General features: G+C 46.2%; 1 protein-coding gene across 6 annotated transcripts in view; it reads right to left on the reverse strand.

Moving 5' to 3' along the window:
- Positions 1–12,363, reverse strand: part of PIGQ (phosphatidylinositol glycan anchor biosynthesis class Q) — a 36,861-nt gene extending 24,498 nt beyond the window's left edge. The window contains exons 1-3 of one of the 6 annotated variants that reach the window (XM_068908342.1): positions 11,949–12,363; positions 7,279–8,572; positions 1,001–1,132 (exon numbers count right to left, since the gene is read on the reverse strand). In XM_068908342.1, coding sequence (XP_068764443.1) covers positions 1,001–1,132; positions 7,279–7,955 — 809 coding nt within the window. In that variant the 5' untranslated portion in view covers positions 7,956–8,572; positions 11,949–12,363. Of the gene's footprint in view, positions 1–1,000; positions 1,133–7,278; positions 8,573–11,160; positions 11,220–11,711; positions 11,911–11,948 lie in introns of those variants that run through there. The other 5 variants (XM_068908343.1, XM_068908340.1, XM_068908341.1 and 2 more) reach the window with 5 other exon arrangements.
- Between the last annotated feature and the right edge of the window lie 11,661 nt (positions 12,364–24,024).

The following is a 24,024-nucleotide window of genomic DNA, read 5'->3' on the forward strand; positions in this document are numbered from 1 at the left end:
TTACTACAGGATTAGAGAACCACACAGAACAAAACTCACTGTGTAAGGGCCACAGGGCATTCGATATTTGTCTCTGATCTCTGACTCTCCCTCTTCTACTCACTGTGCTGCACATCTGCTTTTTCTGTTACACTAATTTTGTGACTAATGTTGGAATCTCTGGTCTTCAGTTACTGGCAGAAAGACTCCCCAGGAGAGCAGGCAAAGGAAGGGAGCATGTAAACCTTATAGAAAATGCCACTAAATATTGATTACGTTTTTGGCTAACAGTGGCAACATCTGTGAAAGCACTGAGCTTGTGGGAGTAGTGATTGCAATGCATTACACACACAGGTACAGTACAAGCTTTCCCTGGGCAATCTGAGCAATATCCCAGTCTTGTTTCCCAGGCTAGGGCAGTATCTGGCAAAAGGCATATCTGTAATATAAAACAGCTTGTAGGACAAAGATCTGCAAACTAGCACGGAGATGAGCAAGCAAGTCAACACAACACAGCACAATGAAGACCCTGTACTGTTGTTGTGCTAGCCAGGCCACTTGTGGAGCCTTGTAGTGGGCACAGCATCCATGGTTTGGGTTCCCTGAACCTCCACCTCCAGAAGGAGCCACCTCAGCTCTGTCTGGACATGCCACTAGAGAGAGGTAGGTGCCTGAGGCTTCTGAGTGGAAAGAAAGGAGATTAGCAACACAAAACAGAGGCCAGAGCTCAGTAAGCAACTCAGGGTAGGAGCAGGGGTGTTCTGCAGAACAAGTACAGGGAACATATCAGGAACAAACTGAGACAGAAAATATCTCAAGCCACTATATGGTGATAATCGCAATACAAAGGAAGAGCAAATTAGACATCCAGAACAGAAAAACAATGAGATGACAGCTCTAGGATGACACCCTAGCCATGGAAGTAAATTTTTTGGCAGCTAGAGCAGAAATTAGTTGGTGCACAGATGATGAAGGCTCCAGAAGGAGATAGGTTTAGAGCAATGATGTGTGTACTCCATACCTCATTAGTTGGATCTGGTTTTGAGCCTTCTTGTTGCTGCTGATGACCTGGAGGTGCTGCAGCCGATGTCCCAACTGCTCTGAAGTTGAGAGTTTACTCCATAAGAAAGATAAAGGCCAAAACTTCAGCATTCTGCAGAAAAACAATGAGAATCTTCCCGTGTTTGTACAAACTCCCACACAAAATGTTCAGTGTAAAGTTAAGGTTGTGCAACCAGAGAGGGTGACAACATAGATTGATTACAGAATATTAGATATTAATAACTCTCTTAGAGGTTAATAGAATTTGGGCAGCCTTTCCAAACCAAGATGTCCAAAGCAGACAACCCAACCTCTTACTTCCATCTGTAATCCTGTAAAACATAGTGCCTATCTCTTCCAAAGAAGTCAGAACGCAATATTGATTCCAGCCTGTGTTTTGGGATGTATCACTAGGAGGGCATACGGCTTTATGTCTCCAAGAGATTGAAGTCAAGGCAATTCTGTATACAGAGCAAGGACACAATACAGCTTTGAATTAACAACTGGATTTTCGGACTGGAATGCTACTGAAGATCACTGAGGATCTTGCCTCTTACTGTTGCACCTGATTCACAAATCCAAATATTAGTAGAAACAATTTTCTAATCACCTAGTTGTTTCTATCGGGAGCTGAGTATAACAAACAGCTATTTTCTCCTGCAGTTCCCTTTTTCTTCTTTCCTTTGTCTTCTGCTTATCTTTTTCTCCATTTTTCTTCATTACTTCCACATTCCTTTCTCAGGGTCTTCATTCCTATCTTCTTCCCATCCCCTTGGCAATGGTGACCAGCACACGACACTTAAGAGTTTAATTAGGTCACAGGGTTAACATCCATATTAAGCTTGTGGGGGGGGGACTATTCACACAATTCTTTTTTATGACTCGGAAGAAAAGTACTGAAAAATGCCCAGTTATCTTTGGGCGTTACTTTTACTACTATACAACCCAGAAAGCAGGGAGCAATGATGATCTTGTGTAGTCCAAAATGAAGCCACTGAAGGTAGGTTGGTGAAAGAATACATAATAGTGGTACACCATATTTGATCTGGGGAATACATTTGGACATTGACATAACTGGGATCACTTCTTCCCTGTAGACAATAGTCATTTCTCTCATTAACGGTGCAGGAATCCATGGTCACTTTTCGTTATTTTTTCACCTACTCGCTTTTAGTGCTTTGGCACTTCAGTTTGCATTCATTCCAAATGCTGAATCCATTTCTGGCATCCCACTTTGCTTTTGAATTTGTATAGCTGTTTGGATCATTAGTGAATTTGTCCTGGAGACTTCCATGAAAAGTGTACAAGCTTTCACCAGATTTCATCTGGTAGAATTTAGCCTATGGTCTAGTAGCAGGGTAAGTTTCAGTGGACAATATAAAATGCAGACTGGGGCTCTGGCTGTTATTTATATGATATTCCAGCCTCACAAGTGAATCCACAAACGGCAACTATATGGCTAGTTCAAAATCACGCTTGATTCACTGGGGTTGCTCTCTCTTTCCTTCCCCCATCCCTCTAAGCCCTTTCAACCATACTTAATGCAAGGCTTTTCAGTTTAAAATCAGAGTCCTTAATTCCCCTTCCCCCTCTCCATTAAAATTTCAGATACATTGGTTTTGAAATCCATGTAATGTACTGTGAATCATTCTCCTTAATTTGAGGCCTCTGAGTTACTCAGCTCTTCACTACAGCCACCCACCTCAGAGACAAATGAATGTACTGTTATTCAGTTGACTTGTCAGGAGGCAATATCTAAAGTGACAGAGGAAAGAGCACAGTGGGGGGGGGGGGGAGGGAGACACAGTGGATAATCATGCTGGCCACTGATCTCAAAGACCCGGGTTTCGTAGATTCACTAAGGCACAAGTGCAGATGAGTTTTCTCTTCCAATTATATTCTAGACCAGTAGTTCCAAATTCTGACCTGGAAAGCAGAGAATTGCACTTGCAGAGAAATGCTCTCTCTTCTAGAGAGGTTATGTCCAGAAGGCTAAGGATAAAAATTCAAGTAGAAAGTAATGGCTCTGGGGCCCTGTGCTAAATGCTCACAGGGCTGACCTCCTCCCCACCCTCTCCAAGCAATGTGTTTCTTTTACCATTCTGGCTGCTCCAGGACTCCAAAAGCAAGAGGCAACTAGCTTGGGAGTCACCCACTGACCGGATACCTCTGGTCTCCTGTGTTATAGGGAAGGAGAGGCTGTTGCTCTGTTCTGCTGGTGAAGAGCGTGTCACATAGGTGATAATCATTATCAAAGGACCCTTGTCCTTAGAAGCACATCCTCCACATGGCTACCCACTCCAATGTTTTCCAATGGGCAAACATATCCCCTTGAACGCAACAGGCCATGAGGCTGTCTCACATATTGGAAAAGATACATAAAAGGTCTGTGCTTGTCTATATTATGGCTAACTCTTTCACTTTTCTTTCCACAAAACATCAATTAAACCAACCTCTACTTCACTCTTAACCAAAATAAAGTATATAAACACAGACATTTAAATGAAGACATACAACAAAAAACTCAATAAAATAGTTGCAAGATGAGCTATGAAAACTTCCATCTGTAAGAGTACTGAGGAAGAAAGCCAAAAATGCTTCTTGTATGGTCTCCTATCCCCTGCATTACCACAAATGCTCCCACTTGTTTATCACACTTACAGTATATATGGAATGATTTTTAGAAGTATAATGCAAAACTAACCTAATAAAAAAAAAAGATTGCAGTTATATCGTTGCATTACTTAAAAAGCATACAGCAGGAGATGTTTGAGGTACTTCCAAAGGGACTCTAGCAATGAATTAACATAGCCTGCATGAGTAAATCTTGAGTTTCCAATTCAAATTCTTTCCAAGAGCAAGAGTGGACTCTTCAAACACTGGATAAAAAGCAGTATCTTTGAATCTGGATCACACACAAATGTTAAAGCTCCATTAACCAGACCCCCTGGCTGCCTTGCTGCTCTTTGCTAGAAACTGCAGGAACAACGCCTGCCTTCAGGATGAGGTAGCAGACGTCACACAGTGTTAGGAAAATGCTATTAAACAGCTTTTTTTTTTTTTTCCTCTCTCCAAAAGGAGCGCACATAGTTTATTGCTCCAATACTAAATCATTCTAATGTTCCCAATAACACACTAGAGACCTTTCAGCGGTAATGGAAATTCGCACACAAGTCCCTCTGAAGAATTGCAATGACCACCACTTAGCACAGGGTGGTGCTGAAGAAATGCCTTAATTTGACACAAGTAAGACTTGTACAGGACTTAAGGGTACTTAAAAGCTTGCATCAATGTTAGTGCCTAAAGAAACTCACTTTCTGATATTTCTAAATATATCGGTCTGTTTCCTCAGCACAAATATGCAACAGTGACATACACAAATGATGAAAGAAACATGCAAAAACCCTCAAGCCTCCACAGTCTGAGTGGTCATTAATGTATTTCTTTAGCTTCTCAAAGCTTACTACCCTTTAATATCATAAAAACTTAGGAAAGAAAGAAGCCTTGCAGTATGTGTTAACAGAGAGAAAGGTGTCAATTCAAAGGGAATAAGCAAATTTCAGAATTGATAATCTCTCACTGAAAACTGTTCACGGAAAGGACCTTTTCCTTACACGAGAGAAGAGTTAGCTCATATTCCTCAGTGACCTCCCTAAAAGGCATCACATAGAAATTTGCGTACCCAATGTACACTATTTAAGCTAGACAAGGACTAAACGACATAAAATTTTTCAATTAAAAACTAGCACCTAGAAAGTCTCCTTGGAGAGTGGCTCCATTATCACCTGGTTTGATTTCAGCAAACCCTTTTCGGCCTCTGAGTGGTGCTTAAAGTTTGGACAAGACGACATCCTTATCTCCCTCTCCCTACAGAATTCCATCCCCACAGAAACCAAGGAAACTAATAAAAGGAACTACCCTAGAGTAATGAATCTTCAAGAAGCATCTCTGATTCAGGTTGTATAAAAAGTGCTACACTACTGTCTTCCCTTTGAGACTGGGAGAGCGTGCCACAGTGTGGGGATAGAGACTTGATGGCATGTGTAGGGATGTGGAAGGGTACAAAACCAGGGGGTTCAGTTCCAGCCGGGCCTCGCTCCTCCTTCTTTTGTCTGTCCTCTGATCAGACCTGGTAGATCTCATTTTATGCTTGGTATGTCCTGTCCCAGCACAGGGAATAGGAGACTGTAAGGACACTGATCTTTGACTACCTTGAACCTTCTCTGCGTTGTGTGCACCAGCAAAAAGGAAGTTGTACCCTGCATAACATGGTAAATTGAACTGAATTGCATTAAATGACTTAAAAGGTCAGGCAGAAAGTTTGCCATAAAACCAGGTATCTCTTTTCTCCCAGACTGATGTTTTAAAACACCCATAAAATAGATAAATATGCTGACACTACAGGTGAATAAAACAAAGCAGGAGGAAATTTGTATCTATTCCCCAAGATTAAGAACAGATTCAACCTAGGTTTAAGCACAGCAAGCCTCACATTCTGCATGCTGGTATACACAGCTGGCTGCTAGCCTGGCTGCTGCTCTGGCTCAAAGCAGCCATACTGGGTTTAGGAAAAGCTGAAATCAGAAGAGCTGCTGATAAAATGGGCAACAGCTATCTGTGCCTGACCTGCCAGACCACATGTTATGAGCCTCAGCTCCCAAGTCATGCCTGGACCCTTGCCTTCTGAAGACCTGTGAGGCTTGGGCTAAACTTGAACGTAAGCCTCATCTGAATGCCAGCACTGATCGAGGTGAGAAGCCTGACCTTGAGAACAAGTGCCTATGCAGAAAAAAATTCAACTTCTTTGTTAGTGATCACATGCAGTCCATGGAAAAGGATTTCAAGGGCCAGGAAAAGGATTTCAACACTGACTCCCAACCTTCTACCTAACTACAAATTTCTGACTTCATTACCATTGGCAGCCAAATGCATAGCCAGTGTCTACAGAGCCATCCCATGAATCAATGGTCCCTGATTATATCAGATCTGAGTTTGACCCTGAATCTATTTCATTTGAACAGTCCCTTCTATATCAAAGCAAGTAATCCAACTGTTCAGCAAACCTTTGTATATGAAGAGTTTCACTGTAATTTTTCATGACAGTATCATACAATTGGAAACGTGGTAAAAGACTCCATTTCCCATACCCTTAGGCTATACTTGAGAAAATTTACCCATGAATACAGTAGTAAATTTGATTAATCAAAGTGTCCTCTTGCAGCTTGGAACCTGAACTCCAGCCCCCTTTCTGGCAATCCAACACAACCTAACTGGGCAGATTGCCAAGACTTGTTTTTAAGCTTTATACAAAGAAGCTTTTCCCTTTCAAATCTGCTCAGAATTTCTCTTTAGTGCATGCACTTACCACACACTACATTTGAAGCATCCTGTTCACAACAGTGAAATTCCATTGCAGTCAAGGATAGACAATAGGATTTAATCAAAGAGTCAAGTAGACCAGTATTCCTTGTAACCTCCTGCTATAAGGTCCCAAGGTTGCAACACTACTGTCTGTTAGAGAGATGATGGGTTTAGACACACTTTTTAGATCTTTCACAGCCATGGAAGGATTTATAGCAAATAGAGATTAGGGAGTGACAGCCATCATGCCATTAAGAAGGACCCTCATATCATTCTGCCAGCCATGCTAGAGCTGGAAAACCCACATTTCAACTATGATGAAGTTAAAGTGGTGCTGAGCTACCCCTGTTGCAAATGGGGAAGAGCTCAGTGCCTCTCCAGAAATACCTCCCAGCTCCTCCAAGAACTCCATCATGTTTGAGAGAGCCTTTAGCCTTGTGCTTAACCACGAAACTCCTCAAACTTTAATAGCAGGTCCATTGCAACCTGTCTGGAAAAGATGGTTTGTCCAGGAGCTTCTCTACCTTATGTTGCCCATGGAATCTAACATATCACTGGTTTATGCCGCATTGGCCTGTGAATGTAGTGAGACTGGCATAAACAGCAGCCCTTTCCCCTTCCCTTCTCACAGCTGAGACTTATCAACTGGTTCCCACATTTCACCTCCTTGCAGTTGGATCTGCACTTCTGTAGCCCACCACTGTGTCCTCTCCTTACCAGTCACATAAGATAGGTCAGTCTGATCTACAGTCTGCTGGACTGTGCTTGCTGGGGTTAAAATGCATGAGAGGGGATGCACTGCAGTTGGGAAATGCCATCTACCATGGTCCTGGAAAGGGCTAAGCATGAATTTCATTTCCATGCAGAATGTAAACTGGCCAACGTCACATTGCTTACCTGCTCTTACAGATCACAGAGATAAGCGAAAGCAGGAAAGTCAACAGCATGCATGCAGGCACAGAGGCCTGCTTTATTAGCTCCACAATGATGCTAGCTTCAACTCCATCTGACTGCCAGTGGGTCAGCTTGATGGGCCCATCATCATATCTGTCTGTCATGAACAGTATCTTGCTGTTTGCAACTGTGTCAAATATGGCAGCGAGCTTGGAAGCATTATCTGCCTTATGGTCAGTGGAGGTAGTTGTGTCTACTGGGGGATGTAGATGGGAAAGCATGACTTTGCGTTGGTCATAATATACTAAGACGACTTCTTCTTCCTCCTTAGGACTGTTAGACTGTTTCTGAAGGGTAGAACAACTCCAAAACGTGCTGTCTCTCTCTTTGCTTATCTGAATCCATGGCTCATGGGGAAATATTGTCCCAAGGTCTCCTAAGAACTCACTTAGACTCTCTTCTTTCTCCTGTTTGCTGTTGCTCCATGAGCCAAGCACAGAAACATTGATCTTCGTCACCTGCTGGACTTCACTGAGATATTGCTTCACCTGGGCAGGAATAAAAGGGAAATGGACCACTGCAAGGATAACAGCAGAGTTCTGTTCTGAGATCCAACGGCCGATCAAAATGCCACTTTCTGCTGAGGAGCAGCACAAAGGAAAGAAGACCTTAAGCACCATGACAACGATCCTTAAAGAATGGTACACCTGCCAATAAACAGATATAAAATTTGGGGTTGGCAATTACAGGCAAAGAAATCTGAGCTGACCAAAGTCATTGGTGAGGAGGCCCAGTCAAGTTTTAAAATACAAAGTCCAACCACTTGGCTTTGTATTGAAATTAGATACTGTCCTTAGTGACAGCCAATAGGCATTTCAAATCAGAGAAGTATTTAGCAGGCTCCTGATAAACTCCATCCTTTGAAATGATGGGTGGCGAGACTGGAAAGGCCCAGCAAAGTCATTTTCCCAGATCTGGAACAATCTTTCATGACAGTACACTGAGAAGCACACACACTGTTGGACTGGCCAAGATCAGGAATCTATCTAGTCTTGGATCTTGGTTCTGACACTGGATACTCCAGAAAACTCCATAGAGAAGGGCGTAGATAGTCACACACTGTGATGCCTCTGGGGAATATTTCTTCCTTTACTCACAATCAAATATTGGTTTATTCCATGAAGCAAGACAATTTCAGAGTCTTCTTTATTTTCTAGGAATTGGGAGCAGTGCTCTGTAACAAGCTTTAGTCAGATCAGCCTTGGTCAGATCACTCTTCTTGTTTCACTCCTCTCATCTGGAAATAGAGATGATAACTTTGAATTATGTTGCAAAGAGACTATGATGAGTAACTGACTAAAGTTTATATAGTAGTTTTAATTTATTAGATGCAAGATCCTAAAAAAGAAAAGTATCTTTACTTTATCAGTATTCTTTATTTATTTATTTTTCTTCATGCCATTATGAAAACATTTCAATGGCTTTATAGCACCTTTACAAAAAGGAGCATTAAAGCAGTTGACAATGTCCCTTTAAATAAGATTGAGGTTTCTAACAGAAATATAATTGCAATAAGGAGTGCACTGGTACAGAACAATCAACATCCGGTGCCTGTTGTCCTTTTCTGTCCTTTAGTGCTTTATTAGAGATGTGAAAATTCTACAAGCCCCTGAGGCTGGCTCCTATACAAGGGACCCAGTCAATTGGGAAGAGAAACAGGGAGTATATTTATAACACATAGATAGGATGCACAACGTGGAAGTCCCTGGCATTTTGTTCTTCTCTCTATTTAATATAGGACAACTGATCTACTAAATCTTGGCATCTGGCGATTTGGTAAGGTATGGAGTAGGCAGCGGGGAAGCAACAAAGGCAAGTGATTGACCTCGTCTCAGAGCCCCAGCCCTATCAAACACAGGCAGCAAGAAACCTCTGCTCATGAATGAGTTGTCAGCCCCTTGAGGCAAAAGGTGAAGTTTCCTTGGCATCTATCTCACTCATGCCAGAGGGAAAAGCATCACAATTGCAAGGACTAATGTTTTTCTGGGCCTGAGTTTCCCCTTCTACTGCAAAACTGCAAAGCACATCACAACACCTCCCTTCAAATAGGTGTAAGAGTGCTTGTGAGAGATTTTGTGTTTGCAGTATGCTGCTGAAAGCAGATGGTGTTCTCATCCTGAGGGGAGTGAGCACTTGACCTCGCTACCTGGCAGACCCCTTTGGCTCACTGCAAGAGCAGCATTTGGAGACCACAGAGGGAGTTACAACTTCCCCTCTTTGGCCTCCAGCAAAAGGGAAAAAGGAAGTGGAAACTTGTATCAAAAGAAGGGTAGAAAGAGAAAATAGCACATGTGACATCTTAGCACTGTAAAGATACACAACACCAGGTGCGGAAAATGAGACAGACCTGCAGTACAACTGAAAGACTTAGTCTTTCACCAGACAAAGCTTAATATCTATTAGATCCACATAGAATGACAAATAAGACACCAAAACTCATTTCCCACTTCCATTGAAATAGAAGGTAGCTACTGAATCAAGGCAGCTTTTCGGGGAAAGATCATGAAGAAGATAAAGTACACATTTCCTATATAGAAGAGTCTTTCCCAAAACGGACAGGAAACTTTGATGAAAATCAGCTAATAGACACAACTAATTAAACTGATCCTTGAAATTTTGAAATGAAACCTATCCCCTATATTTCATTTTTCCCTTCTTTAGAGGGACACTGCGGTTTGTCCAAGCATATTAGCCAAAATAGCCTTCCCTGCACCGCCTCTCCTTCCTGCATACCTTACTCAGATTGTTAAAGAAACACTACTAGGTGAGATGAGATTTGGTTCAGAATTTAGCCTTAGGTTTGAAAAGCATTTTCCTTTTTTTTGCTAAGACTTACACACATACTCTCAGGAAAAAGAAAATAAATAATATGTTAATACAGAAACTCAGAAAGAAAAAAAATAGATGGAACATGTCAGGAATGTACATATATACATATGCTCAGAAATTACTCAAAATAATATAAATTTAACTAGAGGGATAAAATTATAGCTATACTGTAGTACCAAAAACTTACAAGTGAAGTTTACTACCAACTGAATACTTTAACAACTGAAATTGAGTTGGCCATTTTAAAGGATCTAGAGAAAAATGAAGAAACAACCCTACTTGAAAGGGATTTTTTAGTATTTCTGTTTTATTTAGGAAAGCTACCACCAGTAATATTGAAAAGATAAGCCTTTATCTTTTTAAAGTTGATTCTTATTTTTCCTCCCGAGGTGTTGCCGTTGTTTGATAATATCACTACAAGAGATCTCCGGTGTCCCTACATGGCTCTCCTTCCTAAAAGCGTGCCCACACAGCAGACATTTCGGAGAATTACTGACTCACTCTTTAATTCAAACTCTTATTTTTCACTTACATTTTTTTTTTAAAATACCCATATAAATGGTAGCTACATAAAAGGAGGGTGCCTTCCCCAACCTTTTAAATCAACTTATTTTTATTTGGCTTACTAGCATGGCTATAGCTCAGTTTGAACAATAACATAGGACAACTTCATCTGTCCTTTGGCGGCTGCATATATTGCTGAGAAGGCTCTGATGTAATTTTCAACAAGTATAAAATACCTCTACAATTGAAAACAGACCACGTCCTATTCATATGTTAATTTGGCATATTCTTGTAATCAGAGAACAGGTCTGGGAGCTCAGGAAGAAGCAGAGCTTGTACTCTCAACTCTATGGCTTGTTGTGTATACGTGACAAGTGTATACCTTATTCATTTTCATAGGCTATTTGAAATCTAAAGTTGACATTTTAAATGTCACTACAGCCATCTATTCCACTATTTCTAATTTTAACAAAAATATCCTAATAAGCTTACTCCATGCTCCCCAGCAGATGCCCAGAACTGCCCACTGTTTTCAAGCCAAAACTCCCAGCTTTTCCCCAAGCAGCCATACAAAACAAGAATAAAAAAAGAGAAAAAGAAGATACAGCATAAAATTAATTAACTTGCTATTTAAATCAAACAAATGAATACAGGGCTACAGAACTGGTTCATAATTTTAAATACAAAAGCCTGGCAACTTGGGGTGGCCCAAGTCTCATCAAATAGGCTGCCACATCAGCATAGACTACACTAAGGAGTGCTAATGGAAAGGTAGCAGCCTTCATAGGCTTTGGTAAATCTCTGCTTGAGAATTCAGAAGTCCTTCTGCAGGGTTTAAGGTCACCAGGCCAGGAAACACTGAAAGCACTGAAAAACTGATTATGCCTATCCCTTGGGAACAGCTGTAGGACTGTGTCTCCCAGTAAAGTCTTCCAACTTTTTGCTCAAATCTGATTAACTTTTTGCTTTCAAATTTGACCTTTGTTCAAGGGCAGGGGGGAGGCAAAAGGGGGGAAGGGAGAGGAGGTTGGAGGAAGGAAGACCTGAGGTGCCTCTTTGCGATGCCCAAACCTGCGGGACCCACGGCACAGCAAGGTAGGCCTCGACGCCCTGGGCTGAGGGGCGGGCAGGGCACCGCCTCCGGGGAGACGGAGGAAAAAGCGACCCCTCCTCCCGCAGGCCAGGCAGGGAGAGGGCAATGGTCGGAAGGCCTCGCTGCTGCTCCCGCCCCCCCCATCCCCCTCCCCCTCCCCAGCTCCCCGAGCCCGCTGCCCTCCTACCGCACCGCCCGCTCCTGCCATCTGAGCCACTTCCGGGGGCTGCCGCACGGTTGCTAGGAGACGCCGTCCCGCCAGAGCCAGTGCTCCTGTGGAGGTCCGGCCGGCGCCCTGGGAACGGGTTTCAAGGTTCCGCCGCTGCAGAATGGTGGGGAGGGGAGCCGCGCGCCGGCTGGCGAGCGGGGGCCCTGCGGCTGCGCAGGGGCGAGGGGCCGCGGGAGGAGGCGCGGGGCGGCGCGGGGCTTCTGCTGCGGGCGCTCTCGGCCTGCGCGCCTGACAGGCTCACAGGAAAGTCCCGTGACACCCCGTGGCCGGCCGGCAGGCTCCCTCGGGGCCGGGCCGGGAGCGGGGAAGCAGGGACGTGCTGGCGGCGAGGGCAGGGAGCGGCAGCGCGGAGGCGCCCGGCTTTTCCGGGAGGAACGCTGCGGCGAAAATGGCCACCGCTTCCGTTTGTGGCCCCATGGTGTCCTTGCCGTGCTGCGTTCAAATAAACAAAACGCGCCCAGTTTGTTTCTACGCTGTACTTGCATGATTTCGCAGCCAAGTTAAAAAAGGAGGTGGGGGGGGTGTCTGTGTGAGGAGATGTGTGAACTTTCAGAGTTTTAAGACAGTCCCTTTTAAACTTCTACCAACCAAACCCATCAATTTTCCATGTGACATTAGCTCTCAGCCTGTCCGGGATTTTGCCCTGACACCCCAGCAGTTTACTTTGTAAGCCTCTGCTGCAACCCTTCCTACCCAACCGGGCTGTGGAGAGCCAGTGCCAGCCTTGGCATCCCCTGCATGGGGAATGGTCCCTGGAAAGGACCAAGAGCAGCTCCTTCTCCCTGGAGTCTGGTCTTGTCTACTGAAGCTAGGGTCTACCACTAACTCCCCACAGCACAGGATTCTCCCTTCTGCCCGTCTCAAAAACCTGTCCATCTCCTTATCCTGCTAATAAGGAAAGTCAGCTTTGTACTAACTCTTCAAACACTGGTATTGATCGGTGCCATGACATCTAGGTCAAAAGAAAAGCCAGGGACTCACGTGCCATCATGACACCCTGTTTTCCCCCTCCCCATGGCTTCAGTGAGCCCCTGTGACCTCTCTTTCTTAACAGTCAATGGAGAGTAACACTCAGTAGTAACGCTGTTCAGGAGTTTTACTGCCGTCATATTCCTCTGTTTCGTATGTACATTCGTGTGTACACATGCACACACAACTAGCTCGTTTTTGGAGACTGCTGTTGTGCAAGCCTGTACAGTGAATTAGCGTAGCAAGGATGCTAGACTCCGGGAGGACTTTGAACAAGGTGAGCATGTCCTAGCTAGAAAGGGAAACTGACTACAGAGCTGGGGAACGCCGGTCTCACGGTTTCAGAACCCAAGGATGGCAAAGAAGAGGATTTTGGGGGGTTCCACACAACTGGAAAGAAGGTGGAGAAAGATTGGTTTTCCCACATGAAGGGAGGGGATGGGACAGAACTATCTCTGTTCCTCTGATCCACACAGCTCCTCTCTCTTGCTGGGCTCTCCCTCTGCTCCCTTGCTCTGCCAGTGATAGAGAGGGTCTTGGAAAGCACCACAGTATGTCCAGCATCTTCAGAGTGTATTCCAGGGTTAGGAAGGAGAAAGGGTCCTCTCTGGGGTTCGTTTGGGGATTGAAAGATAATGACTGGACTGATAATTCCAATGACTGGAATTGGGTAGACTTTTGGGACCAATCTCTACTGTGATATTAAACAAAGGGAAAATCTTATATGACACCTTTCTAGTGCTGAGCACAGCCAGGTCAAGTGCCATGTGTATCCAGAGGTCTCAAATATCTGCAGAGGCTAAGGAAGTTGTGCAACGCACTTTACCCATGCTGACACCTTGGAGATGGAAAAGAAAACACCCTTCCTTCCTCCACCACACTCCACCTGCCTGCTTTAGTATTAGTCTCTGCTGATAAGGAAATTGCTGTGGTTCCCAGAACCCTGCTGCCCAGGGGCAGACCACTTCTCCAGATGCAGGTGGGAACAGAACAGCAGGGCAGACTGAGTCCTAGTGCACGTGTTTATGTGAGCATTTACATGTGCATATTTACAATTTACTTCATGCAATAGGTATTGCTTCTCTGTAGAGGCCAGGAATGAAGCAAGAAATCTATTACCTTTATTTAAACCTCCTCCTGAACTTTATTCCAAACTAAATGTGCCAGACAATGGCTACCAGTTCTGAGCTCGCCATATCCCTCCATTCACACTCTGCCCATTGGCATCAGGAAGCTGGAAGCCTGGCCACATAAATTGGTGTGTAGGGAAGAGAAATAATTCTATTAGTTTTGCAAAGACACACAAGGATGGAGGGAATGGTAACAAGATTGTCAAGGCACCAATGCATAGCCAATTTTGAGTAGTTGGGTCCTTCTTCAATTACTCTGAAGTAGCTGATGGATCCAAGAATCTGAGAGCTAGTCCTTGTTTGATCTAGTCCTTGCTTCTGCCATCTGGAGGCTGGAAGGCAATAAGCTAGTTAAGTCTGGGGACAATGCAGAGCTATGGGAGCAGATGAATTCACTACCTGACAGCAGAACCAAAGCTCAGCAGAGTTGGAACCAACCACACTCTGTGCCTAGATGTTAGGTTGGAGTTGTCACAAGACGCCCAAAGGTTGCCAGGGTTCTAAGGGGGTCCTCACACAGTCCTTAAGACTTTGACACAATTCTCCCTTGTGTCCGCAACAGAGAGCTGCCCGAAGAAGGAACAAGCTACACCTGTGGGCTTCCTCAGGCCTGCAAACAGCAGGCACCCCCACTCTCTGGGAATAAGCGGACTGTGTGACACTGCTCATCTGCTACTGGGATGTTGCCTTCCACATCAGCACAGACCCCAGCTAGATTGCCAAACCAATGTCTATATTTGTTTCTGAGAGAGCACACAAGCTTACTGCTGCTTGTGAACAGCTTGACTTCTCTGCATTCTGCACTTAGAAGAAAGCCTCCTTTGAGAGCTGAACTGACATAGCAAGGTCCCCACAAGTTGGGGTCTTAGTGGATATTCAGTGTCTTGAAGGCAGGGTTGAACCCAAATCTGTGGACTTGGCTTTGGACATGGTCTGCTACCAACACCTTGCTCTATGGAGTCTACTCCAATCCTTCTGGGGGAACTGACCTTTCTGATCTTTATCCATTCCCCTGTGGAGGGACTGGAATGATGGTTAAAGACCCAGATGGCTCCGTTCATCGAGTCAGCTACAGCCACCATTCTTGTTCGAATCACAGTCACATCTTCTGGCAAGAAAGCACTGCTTTCCTGCCCCTCTTCTGGGCAGAGCAGAGACTGCAGCATTTGGCCAGAGCTGCTGAGGAGATGGACCCCAGGGAGCACTCTTGGCTGTCAAGTAGATGGAGCCATCCAAGGAGCAATGGATTCCACTTATTCTCCTGTGGGAAACATTCCCACCCATGGCTGCTGGTAGGGCTGGGCATCTGCTGGACCAGGTCATCCTGACGATGGTGAAGGCGGTTTTAATGTTGTCCACTTCTCTGCGTAGACTTTTGGCCTTGTCTGCCAGTTGGTGGACTTGGTGCTGTGTCACCAAGCCTCTTTCCTGTTGGTTACTCAGCAGTGGGCTGGCCTTCTGGAACATGATATTCAACTTCAGCTAGAGGATGTGCATGGATTTCAGAAGTTTCTCCTGCTGCCTGGTCTCCACAGTATAGTCCATGACAAGTCTCTCTCCGTGTTTGGAGTAAATGGTAGAACCATAGTAATAGTCCCTGCCTGCTGTTGTCTTTAGGGGCATGCTATGATCTCAGATGCTTGCTGTCTATCCAGGATCAAAGTAATGGTGCTAATCTGGATTAATTTCTACATGACAGAGATCAGATTCTAGCCCATCTTGCTAATTAGGTGCTCAGAATATAAAGACAAACAGGAACTGTGGCACCAAAATTGAGACAGCGAGCTGGATCTGCAGCCAGAGGAACCAACTAAAAAGGCCCATTGGCTTCAATGGCAGCTTGACTGGTGGGGAACCTTGCTCAAGGATTTGTGTGTAAAGGAGAGCACTGTGTGTGACTGTGCTGGATGGGTTCTCCACCTCTCCAGCTGTCGCTTTTAAGATTAGTGTCTTCTCTCAGGCCTCTAACACTTAAGCCTATTTTCTGTATGCTGCATCTCTCTAAATCTTGCTCAGTCTCAGGCTAACACTTGAAAGACTGAGGATAACTATTCCTCCACTCCCTAGCAGGGTTGCTTTCACACTTGCCCAGTGCACGTCTTTACTAAGGATCCTTCCCACCCAAATAAATAAATCAATATGTGAAGAGTAAGGATGTGAGGTATACACAGGACATATTTGTTTTCCAGTGCTGTGGTGCAGCATCCTTGCTCATTTCAGCATCAGGGGTTCAAGATGGCATGATGCACTCCTATGTCGCACTAACACAGGGAGGCCAGCTATCACCCTCCAGTGCATAGACCACAGGCGATGCTTTATGGAAAGTATACAAAAGCTATGACAGCAGGGAATGAAGTTATTCCATGAAACAGCCCCGGCACATGCCTTGGTGGCAAGAGAAACAGAGATACTGCCCTAAGGGACACATTCAACCAACACAAACAATTCAGAAACAGATTACACTTTATTTCAAACACGAGAGCCGCCATGGGAATCACAATTTCTCTTTTGCCCCCTCTCCCACTGTTTTAAAACCATAAGCATTAAGAAATGAGCCCCTCAAAAGGCGAAGATCAAAGCTCTGCTCTGCTGTGTGTGCTCCAGGGGCTGGCTGGAGCTGAGTTCATAGCATAGAGCCAGGAGTTGGTAAGAGAAACATAACCTCATTAAAGTTCTTGCAGATTCAGAAATTAACTTTGCTTTAAATGTTATTATATTTATTATTATAATGGATGATTCAGCTGTTTTGAGTTGTTTGCAAGCCATTGCTCCACAGTGATTGTACTGTCTCCCATGATTACCTAGCATCATGTGGTCTTTGCCTCTTGGAAAAGTAACTCTTCACCAGACTATAGCTAAGGAAGCTGTGTTAGGCTAAGACACACTTAGTGCAAGCTGGCCTTGCCCATGTGAAAATACAAGCATTGTCTGAAAAATCATGCACAGATATCCAATGCAAAAACATAGGTATCTGTGGATAATGAGTGAAAATATGAAAGGAATCTAATTTCTCTTGGGATTTGGGGCTTGGGAATAGCTTTGCCACCTCTCTCCCATAACTCCAAGCACTGTGGATGTGTGTTACCCTCTCCAGCTGCAGTGAGACATGCCCTGTGGAAGCAAGCCCTCTGCTGCCCCTCTGCAACTGCTACAGCCATGAAGCATTGGGGTCCTCTTTCAGAAAATAAGACTTCATCATCGAAGAAACTGGATTGTACAGATGGGGAAACGGAGTTACCAGCCATGGAACGAACTTGCTAGTCATCATACACCCAAAGCTTGAAGTGTCCACTTTGCTTCCATAACACTGGGCACCCAAAATTACCATCAGACCCCTGGCAATGTATCCTGAACCAAACCCAGGTTGCTCGTTTACAGGTCTAAGTCCAGAAAAAGGGCCCTGACTCCCTGCTCCCAGCGTAGCTCTGACCAATGACCACATGTGTGACCTTGAGCACAGCCCAATAGAGGTCATACCTCTGTCTTAACATCGTGGGGGCTGCTTGCCCTTCCATGGTAGTGCTGCTCTCATGCTGGCTCGGTCCTGTCCTTTGCCTGGCTCTGGGCAGCAGGGTGGAGAGATGGCGTGTTGTTAGTGATGGGTGATTGCTCTTGGGCCTTGGTAAACAGAAAAGCTCCTGTGCTAATAAGGAGCAGTGAGACAAGGGCTAATATGTACAGTTTTTATTCCCTGCTGGTCCTGAACCCGGAGAAAAGGTTCAATACCTTTCCTCCAGGATCAGGGCCATATGCTTGCTGTCCACCTGCTCCTGCTAGTGACAGAAGATGGGCCAAGGTGCCCAGTAGCAGTGACAATTTGGGTTTTTTGCTTAAACAACCAGGGAAAGAAGATGATATACTACTCCTGACCCTTAGCATGAGACACAACTTTTGGGGTGGGACAGGGGCATTGTCACACCTTGCAGGCAGGACTCTTGGCTTCACTCACTGCTTGTTTTGCTGGCAAAAAGTAACAAAAAGTACAAAAGTAACTTGATATGACAAGCACCAGGGCCATTCCATCTGAGCCCAGGCAAGATAGTAGGCAGCTTCAAAAAAACATCTCCCAGGGCAACAGAGTTTGACCTTTTGTTTCACTGTTGTGTGCTCCCTCACCAGAATAAACAAACGTGGTCTGGCCCTTGGGCTCCAATTCACCTTTTCAGGACTGTGGCTTTGTCAAAACCTGCTTGAAAACCACCCCCAAACCCCACCAGATACATGTATCATGACAGGGTCCTGGCAGAGCCAAGAGCCCCACCCTACCCGTGCCCATACAGACAGGAGGGGCTGCAGGGTACAAAAGACAGGGGTATTGTTTGGCTACCATCTCTACAGATGGACCAAGGGGAAAAGAGTTTGGGCCCAGTTCAGGCTTGCCTGGAGCACGTTACTTGCAGGCATTAGCAGTGAGCTTCCTGTGCAGTTTTTCCTTCCCTGAACCCTGAGGAGGTGAGCTCAGCCTCAGTATCCTGGAGGCTTCTGTAGGGCTCTGTGCCAGCTCTAAGCAAAGCGCCAAGCTCATAGCAGGCTGTGCTGTGGGGCTCCATGCCACACTGTGTGTCCCCTCCCAATGTTTCCTGAAGCCCACCTTGACTCCATGCTGGTAGGATTTATGTGAGGAAAACCACACAGACAGGGGAGTGCAAGCCCTGCGTCTCTGCCAGTCCACATGCACCAAGGCATGGCACCCACCTGGCATTGTGCATGCCTGCAAGGAGCCAGAGGGAGATTCGATGGGACTAGCTGAATTGCGAGGTCTGTGATTTCATTGTTACCTAGTCACAGAGTTGTGGGAAAAAACCCAGACTTCTCCTTTTAAAATATTTGCCCATCTAGATCATGCCTCAGCAACCAGGGAGATGACCATGGGGCAGGTAGACAATGTGGATGAGTGAGCATATCCCCAGCCACGATTTCACAGGATCATGGGAATGCCAATGCTCATGACATTTGTCGATAGGTAATTGCTGCATTGCAATGAAGGCCCCCTATTGCCTGTTTCTGTAGCTCAGATTCATGTTGGGACTCCTGGATGCTCCAGTCTGGAGGGTCGCACAGTCCCTGGCATGCCAGCACCAGACTGCTGCTGGCAGTGGGAAGATTTTGGCAGAGATCTGTGATTATTTGCTGAGAAACCCGATACGGACCATCACCAGGACAAAACGCAGCTGCGCTGGAGCCGAATTTAGGCTTGTTGTTTCTTTGCCTAGACACTAGGCGGCTCTGTCTGTCCCAATAACCAAGAGAAAGATAATTGGCTGTGATTAAAAAAAAAAAATCAAGCCCACCGTGTGTGTGTGTGTGTGTGTGTGTGTGTATGCGTGCGCGCGCACGGTGTCCCAGGGCTGTATGTGAGAGCTTTAGGTGAGAACCCTGAGCACCTGACTGCACAACTAGCCTTAGAAAATCTTGCTTCTGGCCTGAGCATCCTCTTCCCAGCTTCAGGAGACAGAGCACCCTCATTTGTTGTCCCACTGCCATGCCCTGTGCTCTCAGACAACTACTGTGCTTCACCTTCCTTAAAGGGTCCTGTGGCAGAGTAAGGAACAGCCCCCAGCTGGTGTTAGAGGAGGGTTTAAGTGCATCTTTGGGGTGTGCAGGGGCTGGGAAACAGGGGCTTTTGGAGCCAGGTTCCTAAGGTGGGTTGCAGTTGGGGTAGACAGAATTTTAAAACCCAGCTAAAGGAAGGAGAGGGCAAGAATTCAACTCCACTTCAAACATCACAGAGTCCCCTCCAGAAAGGAAAATTGTAACTACCCCAGTCCCTGCTAAAACTACCTTGGCCCCAACTTCAGTCAATGTGGACACCTTATGAGACATCAGAGAGTGCTGACAGCAGATCCGCCTTACTTGCAAAGAAGATTCTCTAGTGTCTGATAAGAGCTGAGCTGATACCTTAGCCTCTCCCTTGGCAGGGCAATAATAAAGCTCTCTTCCTTCTCTGTGGCTTCCCCTTCTTGTAACACTCACAAGAGGATTAAGTAGTCAATCCTCTTTGAGACATCAAGCTCCCTGTTGAATTTGACCAAATGGGTCGAAAGCTGTGAAACATAGATGAAGCAACAGCACAAAGCCCCTTTCCTGCAGGAAACAACCTTAAGATTGAGACATTACTGATCCTGGAAGCAGCCTCCTCATTGCTTCCTTCCCCATTCACCCCTAAACACCACTCTGAGCTAACTCCCTGCCCTCTGTCTCTGGCTGGGCTCCTGTTACAGCCTGTCCACGCTTGGCTTTTGCCTCCAGGTGAATGGTGGGAGGAAAGTGAAGCATCCTTATGGCCTGGCTGGAGACAGAGCTTTGAGGCTGTTCAGGATATGGGAGAGAGAATAGAGGCTTTCCCCAAATGCAGCCAGTGCTCTTCATGGTGGAGAGGACTCCTGGGGGGGGTCCAGGGACAGTGCTGTAGCCTCAGAGGCATATGGATTAATGGAGCAAAGCTATGTACCAGAAACATCCTCTTTTCACACAGTATTGGACCATTTTAGTTTCTAGGAAGGACTGCTCTGGCTCTGGGTGAGGAAGTGTGTGGCAGGCTGGTGGGCGCCTGCTGCGGCCAAGCAAGGAAGCAACTGCACTTCCCACCCAAAATGCAAACTGTCTAAATCTTGGGTGTCCCACACCTAAAATTAGGGAAGAAATAACAACAGCTTTGGAGATTTGGCTCCCTGCAGCCCCAGATCCAGGAGGACGACGTGGGCATTCTGACTCTGCAGCAGTCCCTGCCTCGGCAGGGAGGAGGCAGATGGGGCTGCTCCAGTCACCCTCCCTGGCCTGTGCAGTTGCTCCCATGTCTTCAAGCAGCTTTTGCCTCTGCAGAAGCAGTTCTTCCTTCCTGCTCAGCTGTTCTGCTCTCAGGCCTTGCATCTTCCCTCTGCACTCCTCAGCAAACAGAGGGAAGCCCCAGTATGGCTCTGAACATCCAGCCCTGGTGCCTCTGTGGTACCTCAGCATCTTCCTTATCACCTGGACCCCAGCCAAGCATGGGCTTCCTTGCATGCACCCATTGGGCAGGGGAGAGGGAAGGCAAGGGAGGAGCTGATAAAACATTGCAGTCAGTTGGAATCTCACCCTGCTGGAGCCTGCAGTGCCCAAAGGAAACTTGCTTTCCACTATTCTTGGCCAGCGCTAGTGAGAGCCAGGAAAATGCTGTTCTTGCCCTCCCCACTCCCAACAACCCTTTTAGGTGTTTAACCCTCTCTATTTCACTCTGTTGGCCTTTGATCCAAATCCAAAGTCAGGATGGTTCTGCGCTTGGCAAATACCCGGGGAAATGATCCATTCAGAGGCATCCAAGAGCAGGGAAAGGAAACCTCTAATTGGAATAACAGATGGGCAGGGAAAAAACACAGCAGAGAAACTTTTGTAGTCTTTTGTATTCCTTTTCCTCACATAAAACTTGGTAGATGAGGTAGCTCCCCCTCCTTGCTTGCTCACTCTGGTATCACACGATGGGGGAATGGAGAATGCAATCATTATCCGAACAACTAAGGACCATCAGTTCCAGGACTCCCATGCAATTTAGTGTTCATTAGCACATGCCAGCGGTTAAGATGTGGCTTAAGGGTTCATACTAGGACTGGCTGGTGTGGCTGCCATGCGGGAGGAGGCAGGGCAAGTTGAACCCCTGCAACATTATCCCCACAGAGCCAGGAGACAGTTGCTAGGCTCGATGCAGTGATGCCACCGAGGTGGTTGCAATACCAAGAGCTGCAGCAAGCAGCAGTGTTGCTGCAACAATCAGATGGGATTAGGAGAGCCAAGATCAATGGAAGGTACTGTGCAGAGTGCCTTCTCCTGGGCTGTCTGATCTCTGGTTCTTTTTTTCTTCTGGAGAGAAGGTCCCAGGAGGATGAAAAGGATTCTCTGGTTTCTCTACAAGTGCCCCAAGTGGATAAGAGAACGGACTGTGTCTGGAAGATGCTGTGTCTGGCTATAAGTTCATATAACTGCATTTCCTTTGCATTTCAGTCCTCCGCCAGGTCTCAGCAGATCTGGACTGCTTCTACATTACTCACTGGCTTGTCACCAGCCCTGGGGACATTTCTGCCTCCAGGGGAGTCTGTAGCCTGCCCTGGTTTCTCCTCTTCTTCCTTGGTTTCTTCTAAGCAAGGGGAGGGATGAGGCTGAGAAGAGGCCCAAGGAAGAGCACAGAGGAAAATCTTTTCTGGTCTAGGATAATCTTTTCTTCTAGGACACTTTGCTCAAGGCTTCTGAAAACACCACTGCTCTTTATTTAAGATCATGGAAAAGACTTCCCAGCATGCATGAATTTAACAGAAGGAAAACTTTGCATGTCTTTCCCTGCCTTCTTTTCCCTATACAGAAAACACAAGGTGTGCTGGGACAGGTTCCTGGAGATGACTGGGACCCTTTTGGGCAATTCATGATTTTTCTTCCCAGCATTTTTCGTCCTCTTCACCTGGTTCACAGATAAAGAACGTGCATTGCATTCAGTCTCCCTGTCACTACAAAGCCAGTTCATTACTTCTCTCCTGCTTGAGACAGAGCAATTCTGCTCCAGGTTGTCTTTGCACCTTCACACATCTGCTCAGAAATCTCCTTACCGACCTTGTCCCTTCTTCAGGCCATGTTTGGTAACTTTCCACTGCTCTGCACTCTGGCCTCCCTGCTTTGAGGTAAGAGAAAACTGGTTGTGCTGGGCAAGAACCACTTCTTGTCCTGAGCTGGTTCCACCTCACAGCCCACCGTTACGAGTGAGCAACCAGCTCTGGGCCCTGCCTGGGGAGGGTCAGGGGAGAAATTCCTGGAGGTGGACAAGATACATCACCATTGCTAGCCTGACAAAGGCAGAGCAAATAAGATCACCTCAATGCTCGCCTTCCCTGAGTCATTCCAGTCATTCTAGATTTGCATGGTCCCAAATCAGTTCGATACCACCCATCCAGCTACTGATCAACGTGCAAAGGGTTAATTCACCTTGGCTTCAAACTTTCTCCAGGGCCAATTTCTTGCTGTCTGGGAGGCATTGCGAACGCCCTTCTAGCACAGCTTTTCTTGGCAGTACCCTTTTCCCCTGAAAACAGGAAATTCCTCCCCAGCAGTTTCTACTCCTTCTTTTACCCAAGGGCAAAAATGCATGTGTTTCCAACTCAGTCCCCGGGACTGTGGTTTCTCCTGTTATGTTGGAGCTTGGCAGGAGGATGCATTGCCTGCAGCAGCCCCTCTGCCCGCCTCACCTGCCAGCCCAGCACTCTTCCGTAGAGCTCTGTCTCATGCAGCCTGGGAGCTGCTCATCTGCAAGTGAGTGCGGCAGTGATTGTCCTGTTCCCAGCATGGGATTGTTCTCCCCCTTTCCTAATTTGCCACTGGAACTTTGCCAGCTAAGTCAAGGGAATTTCAGTGGGGTCTGCGGGATGTTCTCATGTCATGCTTGCGCCTACCCTTCTCATGTGAAGCCATCTGATGTGATTTCCTACCACTCTGTCCTACAAACCGTGGTCTTCTCCCTGGTCCCCTACCTGGGTCACTGGGGAGCCCCTGTGCTGTCTCACCCTCTGCTGCCTTAGCTGCACACAAAGCTGACAGTCACGGCCAAGACAGCTAACATGGCACCCAGCCCACAGTGTGCTTTGTGGGGAGGTTGGAAAACTTGTTTGGGATGCAGCAAACCCACCCTCAGTATCCCAGTTTCATTCTCAGTTTCCCCTGGGGCCACGTCCTCTTCTTCTACAAGGAACCTTGAAATCTGTTCCTTCCACTGCCTTGCTTGAGATAAGCCTTCCCTGGGTGTTTGTTAATTAGGAAACTTTCTCCCTCTTGTAAACTCTTGAGCTGTCTGTTGCTCTTGAATCCAGAGAAGGAATACATGAGCGGGAGCAGCTGTACCCACCTCGGGTTAAAAACTCATAAAATTTGTGAAGCTCCGTTGACCATGAGTTGCTGGGCTCTGAGCTGAGCTGTGCTGGGGA

The sequence above is a fragment of the Struthio camelus genome, chromosome 15, assembly GCF_040807025.1.
Source record: "Struthio camelus isolate bStrCam1 chromosome 15, bStrCam1.hap1, whole genome shotgun sequence".
NCBI lineage: Eukaryota > Metazoa > Chordata > Aves > Struthioniformes > Struthionidae > Struthio > Struthio camelus.